General features: G+C 39.3%; 1 protein-coding gene across 1 annotated transcript; it reads right to left on the bottom strand.

Moving 5' to 3' along the window:
- Positions 1-6,638: 6,638 nt before the first annotated feature.
- LOC124111976 (sushi, von Willebrand factor type A, EGF and pentraxin domain-containing protein 1-like) lies at positions 6,639-10,516 on the bottom strand. The gene is made up of 6 exons (XM_048403891.1): positions 10,142-10,516; positions 9,711-9,884; positions 8,639-8,752; positions 8,238-8,492; positions 7,744-7,941; positions 6,639-7,369 (listed from the first exon to the last, which is right to left on the bottom strand). The coding sequence occupies exons 1-6, from the start codon at positions 10,452-10,454 to the stop codon at positions 7,197-7,199; spliced, it is 1,227 nt and encodes a 408-aa protein (XP_048259848.1). The 5' UTR covers positions 10,455-10,516; the 3' UTR covers positions 6,639-7,196.
- Positions 10,517-10,905: the final 389 nt, after the last annotated feature.

Raw genomic sequence — 10,905 nt, 5'->3', positions numbered from 1 at the left:
TACAATAAACAAAGCACACACCGGCTCTATCTCAAATTAGGGAACAAAAATAGAGGCTTTTTTCAAAGCTGTGCATTTATAGAACAGACTTAGGTTAAATGCGTAACTTTTAATGTTTGAGGTTTGATTGTTGAGGTGACTGACATGTTGTGCAAGTGTATTGTTAACTTTGTTTTGAATTGAGTACACTGAATACGACTGCGTGTGGTTGACAGCAAGGATTTGACAATGTGATCAATGCATTCTAAAACATTGCATTATCAGGTAGATCGATACATAACCATAGGATATACGTCAATTAATCATACAGATTGGTTTATCTAAAGATTGATGTGTCACCGTGTGTACCAGGAAGTTGTACTCGTGAAGGAACAAACTAATCCGTTTTGATTTTCTCTTAATAGGTTTGTTGTCATTACCTCTAACTGAGATAAGTACATTGCACTGGATAAAGGTAATCCAGCTTAGTACCATACTGGCTGTAATGTGAAATATTTTAGAAAGCATTATGAAAATTACCTGAAATAATGTTTTTGTCCCATTTCATAAGAAATCCTTCCAGATCGATGCTCATGATGTCAATCACTAGATTTTCTGGTCCAGACTCGACTACTGACAGACCGCCGTCATATAGCTGGAATATTGCTAAGTGCGGCGTTAAACAACTCTCAAACAAACAAGCAAACAAACAAACAAAATATGAAGACGCACTGTAGATAGGTAGGGATAAAAGGACAGTGTAAATTATCTAGATATTAGTAAATGCACATTGTAAATTATCTAGTTAAAGTACTTTAGAAATGCTAGAAAATTGTTTTCTGGCTTCATTTAATAAATACCTATCAAAGGGCTATGAAATTAGCCTATATCGAAATAACACAAATCTACCTAATCTATCCTATCCTAACTGAAACAGTGATTAGCATTAAAACTATGTTTTCATGCATATATGAAACGAGGTGATGATCGCACACAAGCCCGTGCATTCTCACATGTGCAACTGTCCCCCGAGCTGTCACCATAGTAAAAATTACCATTGCTGTTATTGTACTTTATTGAGATATGCGTTGTAAAATATGTTCTGTATTATATTTGCTTGTGAAAATGATAGAATAGTTACAAATTATAAAGCGGGATGAGTATTGCAAGGTTGGGTTTTTTAATCAAGAAGTATTTGTTGTTGTACAGATAATTTCTTTAGCCAGCATCTGACTCAGCTGATGGCGTATCTGAACTGTACTCACCCAAAGGTATGACAACTGGTGTGATTCTAGCAAAGGCTGCGTTGATCAACCCTTTGACAAGTGCGAGAATATGTTTTTATGTTTGTTTTTTGTTTGTTTGTTGTTTAGCGCCCCACTCAGCAATATTCTAGCTATATGACGGCGGCCTGTAAATAATCGAGTATGGGCAAGACAATATGATGATTGAAGTCATGAGCATCAATCCAAGCAATTGGAGCAAGCCTGACCACCCGATCCCAATAGTCGCCTCTTACGACAAGCATAATCGCCTATTACGTCAAGCATGGGTTGCCGTTGACCTAGGACCTTCACGGTTCTTGCCCCTTGTATGACATGGCATATCGATCAGTTTCTTCAATTCTATGATAAAAGATTTTAGCATTGAACAGAACACTGGCCCATACAGCAAAACATATCTGTTATACATTTAATTATCATTAGAAAACATTTTGTGACAGGATATTAAACCTATTGACGATGCCTGCAAGAACAAGGTGGGGTGAAGTTACAGTATGTTGTTACAGTCTTGATACTGTGTGATACCTGATGAGGTGATGACATGCTGATGGAAATATTTCTGAAGATCATCCTGATGAAGGAAATCCACCTCTTGAAAACTTGCATATATATTTGAAGACTTTATATTTCGAAAACAACAATGAAAATCTCATTTATTTTGGTTTGTCAAAACTACCAAATTCAAACGATATACTTGGCAAGGAAATCACTTAAGATAATATATATCTGAATGTATAATAAACGCAAACCCTTGTACGATTCCGACTATATCGTAAGCATGTGTTAATGAATGACTTTCAAATAATGATGATACCAGGTGTTCGCGAAAAGGTGTGCGTATCCTGTCCCACTGGTGGCACCCGTCACGAACACATGCAAAGGCAAGTCAATTGTTCATCTGAAAACACAGAAAAAGGTCCTTGAATGTTGTAATCCTTGAATGTTTGGCAAGTCTAGATTACTGCAGTATTTGAAAATGAAGAAAGTCTCTGGGCTCCTTTTTTTCTATATTTTATAGCTATAATTTAACAACTGTTTTTTTGTGTAAAATATGTTCCTTTCAGAAACTAGATGTTAGTCTATGTACTTGGCTATGTGATCATTATTGGTTTGTTTGTTTGTTGTTTAACGCCGCACTAAGCAATATTGAATGATATTAACGAAAACTAACTACAGTTAACTCAGAAACTATCGTTGTCGATCTTAAAGTTTCGCAAAGTAACTTCTCATTGACATGTGAAATTGGTCGTTGGTCTAATCAATCTCATTAAAATCAGATCACTAAACAAAGCGATAGCGAGAACTAAGATCTGATTTAAATGAGATTGTTGGTCTAATGTACTTTTCCCAGACAGAATCCGTCATATTTGTAAAACAGGACCAATTGGTGAAGAATATAATGATTATCCTATTTTTTAGCCCAATTTTGTCCCTATAAATCTAAGCTTCTTTAAGCTCGAGTATATTTTTATTTATACTAAATTATTTTTTTTAACAAAACTAAGTAAGCTCATCATACGTATATCCAAAAAGTTAAATTGGGCTCCTAAATTGAAGTGCATATTTTGTTATAATGTATCATGTACAGCTATGAGTGGTTTTGATGAATAAAGAACTTGGGATGAAATAACCCTAGTGTCTGATGATTGTCGGCTTGAGTCTTTTTATGTGGATGGCTTCTGTTGTTTTCCTACAGGCTAGAGGCCAGGTCGTTGGAGCTGGTCCACCAGATCTGTTGGCTTGGGTTTTGCTGAATGTCATCTGAGATGGCGGATTTGTATTTTTGTGGTTAGGTTTGGTCATTGTTGTTGTTTTCTTTTTATAATTTTATCCTTTTAAATTGTTAGTTTCCAGATTTTTTTTGTCAAACCCCTTGCTATGACCATCGCCAAAAAACCGGTGTTAAATTACGGTGTCGTTTTCTTTTCTCTTGATTTCTTAGACCTTATCAGCGTCGTAATCTCTCTCAAACCTAACGTCGAGTTAGTTTACATAACCCAACCAACTGTTGACACATGTCAGGAAATCTGATGATTTAACGATCTTTATCAAACCTGTTTTATCGAAGTAACCCACTTCCAATCAGTATGTTGTTCAATGTTGATAGCAACATAATCCTTCACGACGTCATGTGTCAGTTGGAAAAAATGGTAAATGATCAATATGATATTAAACATATGACAAAATATAGCTTTTAGTTGAAAATATAAACCACTTTTCATTCATATAACCTGGAAACGGTTAAGTATATCTTAACAAGACTCTACGTTTCAGTATTAAAATATTTAACTTTCTTTCGAAACTAACGTAAATACTGTGGACAAAACTTTCTTTCCTCTGCCCAATAAAAAAATAGTCACAAATAAGGTAAATGATAAAGTGTTGCCTTTTAGCATTCTGAATGAAATGATTTTATTAATTGTGGCTCTTACGTTACGGAAACACGATCAAATTTAGAGATATTCGAATGGACTATGTTTCTGGAGTACACATCGATTTAGATTGTAGACTGCCTCCGCGGTCTAGTCTGGAGAGCGGAACGTCGGGGTTCGATCCCCGGCCACGTCATACCAAAAGACGTTAAAAGATGGTACATGTTGTTACCCTGTCTGTCGCTTTTCGTTAAGGGGCTAAACAACGACTGGTCGGCTCGGAGTCAGTATACTGTGTCTAAGTGGGGTATCCATGTGCGGCAAGGTATTATAGAGAGCTAGCACTATAAAATTGGCATTAGTCCGGACTAGTACAATCAGCTATATATACACACACGCGTGCATGCAATAATCCTGAACTCGAAGTTAAACGCAATTTCGCCTCACCTCACCTCTTTAGATTGTAATATTTTCAGTTTTATCAACTTTAGTATTCCATAGAAACAAGCTTATTCTATACACATAGACGTTCAGCGTAAACTAACAGAGAGACACGCTCTTCGTTAGGAGAGGCAACGAAATACAATTTGCATATCTCCATTCAATTATGATAATATTTAAGACAAAGTCTTCTATCTTAGAGAAGATGAACATTATGTTTTCGACAATATACGTTACTCTCGTGCATGAGAGTAAATGAATTTTGTTCAACCTGCTACCTTGTCAGCAATAAAGGCAAGAGACCATCTTCAAAGAAAGACATGTATTTTTATAAAATGGTCATCATCATTGTTATTATTGAGTTATGTTATCTAATGAGGTGAACATGGTCTCTAGAGTCTTCGGGGCGGTCGGGTAGCCTAGTGGTTAAAGCGTTCGCTCTTCACGCCGAAGACCCGGGTTCGATTCCCGACATGGGTACAATGTGTGAAGCCCATTTCTGGTGTCCCCCGCCGTGATATTGCTGGAATATTGCTAAAAGCGGCGTTAAACCAAACTCACTCACTCACTCTAGAGTCTTCAATTAATAAAATTTTGGCTAATGACACGAAAATCACTTTAAATCAGTATTGATGAAAACAATATTAATTATTCCTCACTTGCGTTTTCCCGAGTAACGTTGTGCCGTTAAATTTCTGATCTACCAGTGTAGGAGATGGTGGCCCACATCATCACACTACAACCACCAAATCTGTCCATTTACTGTATGCATGCCGTGCATAACGTTCCCCGCGACGCCTGTAAACACGACGTCTACCATCTGCGCAGCGAATCATAAAACGTGACTCGTCATTAAACCATACTTGTCTCCTTCGCAGATGTGACCATGTACAGTGAACTTGACACCATTGACGTCGCAACCGACGATGCAGGTCCGTCAAAATGATACATCTGGCGTCATCTGGCGCGAATACCTTCAGAGCGTAAACGGTTCCTCCCCGTCTGGGCTGATATCCTAGACAACCCTGTCATTGCCGAAGTTGTAGAGGCGGCTGGGTTGGTTCTTTCCTATGAACGACGTTGTCGTCCTGTGCTCTAGTCGTGATACGTGGTCGACCGGATCTAGGAAGGCTGAATATGTTTCGCCTGTATGCAGTCGGCCGATGGCGACGTTGTATTGGGTGGCATGTTTTCGCTGTTCACTTGCTGTAAGAGTGTAATGGCATGCAAATTAAAGTCCGACGTTTTAATAGCCCAACAAGTGATGTTCCACGTGATTGTCATATTGGTGTGTTTCGGCGCCAGGCTCTCACGTAGTTGTGTTATTTTGCGGATTGCCATCTTTTCACCACATTTCTGCAGTACCTCATTCTTTCCAAACATATCAATCCCAATCCATGCAGAAATGACCAATGCATTTATAGTATTAACTGTGTATGGATGTTGGCAGATATTTACGATTTTACTACTTTTGCGGAGTATAGATGCAGTAATTACTAGAAAGGTTTACTACATGAACCTTGTGATTATTTGACTTTGATACGTGATAAGATGAAAATTAAATTAAATATATTCATACCAACATTCATCGACATGTCTCAATCATATCACTTCGCACGAAAAAGATGCACAAATGTTTTTCGAAAGTCCTAGAAAAGGTTTTGTCTGACAGATTGGGAAAACTTGATTGTTGTCTTCATGTGTGTCCCAATAAGCGATTGTGGAGGTTAATATATTGACCACATGCGTACAACTTTCCGCGCCAGTAATAATAAACTTGGCCTTCTAATGTATGTCCCTAATATATTACATTATGTCAGTAGATCAGATTTTGGGATTGAGAAACGAACTCATCTGGTTGTATCAAATTCACACTGAATTGTTGATAAAGAAGAGTTATACATACATCAAACAAGCAGTTGTATACGAATATGGACCGCATGAGAAACACACATAAACATGCATCTCTATACATACATACAGATGCACCTCTGCGCACACAGATCAAATATGCCCCTCTGTACACACATTAACACGCACCTCTACACAAACATCAAACATGGACATCCACACACATACACATGAAACGTGTATTTCTATACAGACGAGTTAACATGCACAACTATACACACCTACTTCCAACATAAAACATCTACATCAAAACACACTGTTAAAATGTTCTTATGTGTTTTTTAAGTATCTTCAGATAATAGTATAGTGAGGTGCATGCACGTGTGTGTGTGTGTGTGTGTGTGTGTGTGTGTGTGTGTGTGTGTGTGTGTGTGTGTGTGTGTGTGTGTGTGTGTGTGTGTGTGTGTGTGTGTACTTGGTCAAGTCCGGACTTAATGTACTTGATGTTTTGTAAAGCTAGTCACTGAGATACCATGCCTCAGTCTAACATGTTTACCCAAATTTCATCCCCTTCATGAGGAGCGGCTGACATGATAACAACAAATACCATCTTTTGACGTCGTTAAGGGGGATGACGCGGCTAGGAGATCGAACCGACGACCTTCCGCGTAATGACTGTAACTCACATAACACATCACATAGAAATACGTAGTATCGACATAGTTTTTAATAAATGAGATTGTAATCATAACAAGCCAATCAATCGGAACCTTACATTTACAATTGGATTTATAACAAGCATTTTCACTCAGAAAACAATCTATTTTTCAAGGCGCATATGACTTACAATGTATCAGCAATGCAATGATTGAAGTTTATTTACAGATGGCAATCCAGGGAACATACAGCAATGTCGCACACGAATATTTCCTGTCAATAACATACATTTTGCATCTACTAGAATATGCCATACACTTTATGTTCACGACAATCAAACACAATCTGATGTTATTATATATCACATATAGTCGAACATCTTTGTGTCGAACTCTCGAGTTCGAGACATCAGGTAAATTGTATGCGTAATCTGGATACTTGGGACACCTAAATGAGTTCGAGACAACCGGGAATTCGACACATCCGGGTTTGACATAACTAGGTTCCACTGTATATATTCCCTTCAAACAGTTCTTCAATTATTTCATTAGCATATTTTGACGGTAGTTCGAAAACGATTCTGTCGATGTTCACACTGGTGTATGTCTACCATCTAAGCCCCGCACACAACAGTCACATTGTCAGGAGAGCACATTGAAGGGTTGTCAGTACAGACAGAGTTGAAGGACGATCGTTTCAGTGCATGGATATAGTCTTCCCTTTGCTTGTGAGTACCACTGAGACAGTCTTCACGGGTAAACACCACATGGCCAGCTGAATCACCCTCTGTAAAAGAGAAGCAGTCGTATTGCATGTATGAACACAACAGCTGACATCATAACGGGCGTATTCTGGTTCTGATCGTACCCAAACAGACATCACATTGTTAATCGTATTGCAAGACACTGCAGTAATTTCAAATATGACAGTGTCCTTAGAAAGTTCAGGAAAATCTTACATTCGAGCCTCGTTGTGTCGAACATGGATGTGTCGAATCCCTGTAGTCTCGGACTCATTTAGGAGTCCCAAGTATCCAAATTAAGCATTAAGCATAAAATTTCCCTAATATCTCGGAACCCGGATAACTCGAACTTTTTTCCCTATCCCCAGGACTTTGACACAAAGAGGAGCGACTGTATATAGAAACTCATGGCACCCACCATTGCATCGTCGTGGAATAGGATCTGGAGTCCAGTGGCCACTTGCACCACACACTACCCACTGTCGCGCGTCAAAGCTGAGTGGAAGAGAGTAGTTGGCGTTGCACCCAACGAGACAGAACTGACCATAGTCCGCTCTCCACCCGTTACACAGGACGTAACCTTTGCTCGGAGCAACAATAGAAGGACACGGCTTGGCTGTATCCGAAACATAATGAAATACAGTGAATAATATTATCTCCCATAAATATCAATACATTTTTAGAACTTGAGAAGACAACAACCGTGTGTAATTGATTACATAAATAATCGTTGTTGGTTGTGTCCTGATATGCAGACAGATCCTTAAAGTTTAGCTCAAAATGTTGTTACCTTCTGTTGCGTCGTATATGCAACATGAACTTCACAATCGTTGATGGTTTTGTTAGTGATTGTGACATGTATGTATATGGCCAGTGTCACGTGTATTCGAACGATTCAACGAATGCCCTTACGTCTGACGCTGATTGTAAAGCTGCAGTTCGTCTGAAGGCCGTTACTCGGTTTGACTGCAGTGTAGAGGACGGTGAAGTCTCCCCAGGGGAAGGTGAAAGTGTTACTGTCATAGCTGTCATAATTAGAGGAAGTATTCACAGGGTTGCCATGCGGGTCAGAGAAGTCAGGAGCTGTCCATGTGTAGTTCATCTCACGAGATGAGGTAGTCACACGAACACTAGAAGGGCATTGATCAGCCACTGGCGCTTGTATATCTAAAATAAATGTAAATAAGTGATTCCTGTATCGGCAACCATACATTGTACAGTTTACCTGTGTTCTCGTTTATGGTTTCGTGGCTAACGCTTATGCAGTCTCTTTGGAAAAAGGCCGTCCGCCGCTTACACTTACACTTACTTACCGACATCACAGTTTTTCCCAGTCCAGCCGCTTCCACAGATACAGTCATACCTGTCCAGGCCATCCACACATGTGCCGCCATTCTGACACGGGCCACTCTTACACGACTCGGCGACTGGAACAGTCCAGGATATACTAGTACGTGATAGGTCCAAAACAGATATGAAGAAATACGTACACTCAATAAAATGTTGATGCAATATACAAGATACAATTTCTCGAACACAGGAGTATTACAAAATATTACCTGTGAGGGTAAACATATCGGGGTTCATGAAAATCGTATGTGCCCTAGGGTCATATCACGTCACGAGACAACAGTGTATTGTTTCCGTCATCCGGACGGCATTGTTGACGTCATTCAAATCTGATTGTGACGTGAGGTCTCACTAGAAACGACGTCATAACTGAAGATTGTTGACGTCATTCGCCAAATTGTGGTTCCGCGACTTGCCATCCTTAGTTATCACTAAAATTCGTCTCTGTGTGTGTCATATTCTTCGGTAATAAACAGAAGGTTATATTCTTGTTCATGTCATACCAAGTTTACAAAACTCGTGCAAAAAGTCCGGTATTAGTACTTGTGTCGTAAACATAGTATGACACGAACACTCAATTAATATCCTCCATATTATGAATCTTAATAATACAATGCGACACAAACACACATATTTTCCTGCGTGGAGATTAAGGATTTCGGTCCAAAATTACCCATGTTTTTCGTTAGAGACGACGACATGTAACGTGTTCTCAAGCTCGGTTACTTGGTTGATTGCGTGTGTTCCAACCACATGATATCAACCACTGGTCCAGATTCGATTAAGTACAGGTTGTCATCATATAGCTGCAATATTGCCGAGTGCGGCGTTAAACAAAAAACACACGATGCCGATCCACATGTTGCCACCATATTCATTCAATCAAATGGATTAAGAACACTTCATAATTCACGCAGCTACACGTGAATTACATTTAATCATACACTGATCGAGAATACTTAATTAATTATAATTATGTTGTTATGTTATTTCCAAATTCCGTTTTATGCTTTCACAATGACATGTCATACGTACATAGACATCTAGGTGTAGAACGACTCCACCCTCCGTTAACCAAGCAGGTCCTCTCATAGGAACCAGTCAAGTTATAGCTGGTGTCACATGTGTATGTGATGACGTCATCATAGTTGAACCGTGTCCCGTGTACCTGTCCGTGTGTTATGGACAGTGGTCTGGCGCATGTCACAACTGAAGGAAGCGGGAGGAGGAAAATACCAACAACAAACATTTATGTCACATAATTCTGTTTAGATAATCATTGCATATTTCGCCCCTTTGCACTTTAGATAACATGTCACAAAACCTATTTCATTAACATAATCATTGTTTTTATTCAGTTTATCCATATTTTATTATTAACGAGTTACAAACATAAAAATCGTTATCTCGAATACACTATTTTGAAGAAGGTATGGGCAACATTAAGCGATGAAATAGATACTTACCGTCACCACAGCACACTCCATATCTTCCCCGTGGACAAGTGCAGCGATATCCATTATAGTAACCTGCATCACAGTGTTTGTTGCAGTCCCTTCTTTCCCATCCACCGTTTCCTTCATCGCATGCTTCAAATCCCTCACAATCTGGCGTGATGTGATGCCACACCTTCCTCTGGCGACTCTGACTGCCATAACATCTTCTGGAACACTTAGACCAGGCCTGCCACGTGTCCCAGCGACATCCACACCTGTCCCATTTGTCTGTTCTTTGGCAAGCAGCGATGGGAATGATCGCGACCAAGATCACCCACAGCATGGTTACACCTGAAATGAACTCTTGGTTTGTGTCGACTCGTACTCTACACTTGTCTGACACGCCCTTGTATTCATGCTGATAAGAGTTGGCAAGCATTCAGAGCTAAACAGGGACATTACACACTGTGCCGTGGTTAATCTGCTTCATATTTAGAGTGATAGTAAGGTATCCACCACAGTGTATGACAATAGGGATGACTTCAACCTTCCATCAGTAAAACTGTCACTTCCTCTTTATGTCACTTGCCTCTGCATGTGTTTGTGACGGGTGCCACTGGTTGGGCAGGATACGCTCACGTTTTCGCCAACACCTAATATCATCAATATTTGATAGTGATTCATAAACACATACTTATAATATCGTCGGAATCGTTCTTATGAAAGTATGCAAATTGTTTTCTTGCTTCTAAGAAGGCAGAATATACTTACATTCTGCTGCTGAAACTTTCATA

This window comes from Haliotis rufescens, unplaced genomic scaffold (genome assembly GCF_023055435.1).
Source record: "Haliotis rufescens isolate VD_foot unplaced genomic scaffold, xgHalRufe1.0.p SCAF_3, whole genome shotgun sequence".
NCBI classification, from domain to species: Eukaryota; Metazoa; Mollusca; class Gastropoda; order Lepetellida; family Haliotidae; genus Haliotis; species Haliotis rufescens.
This window is presented reverse-complemented; position numbering and strand designations above follow the sequence as displayed.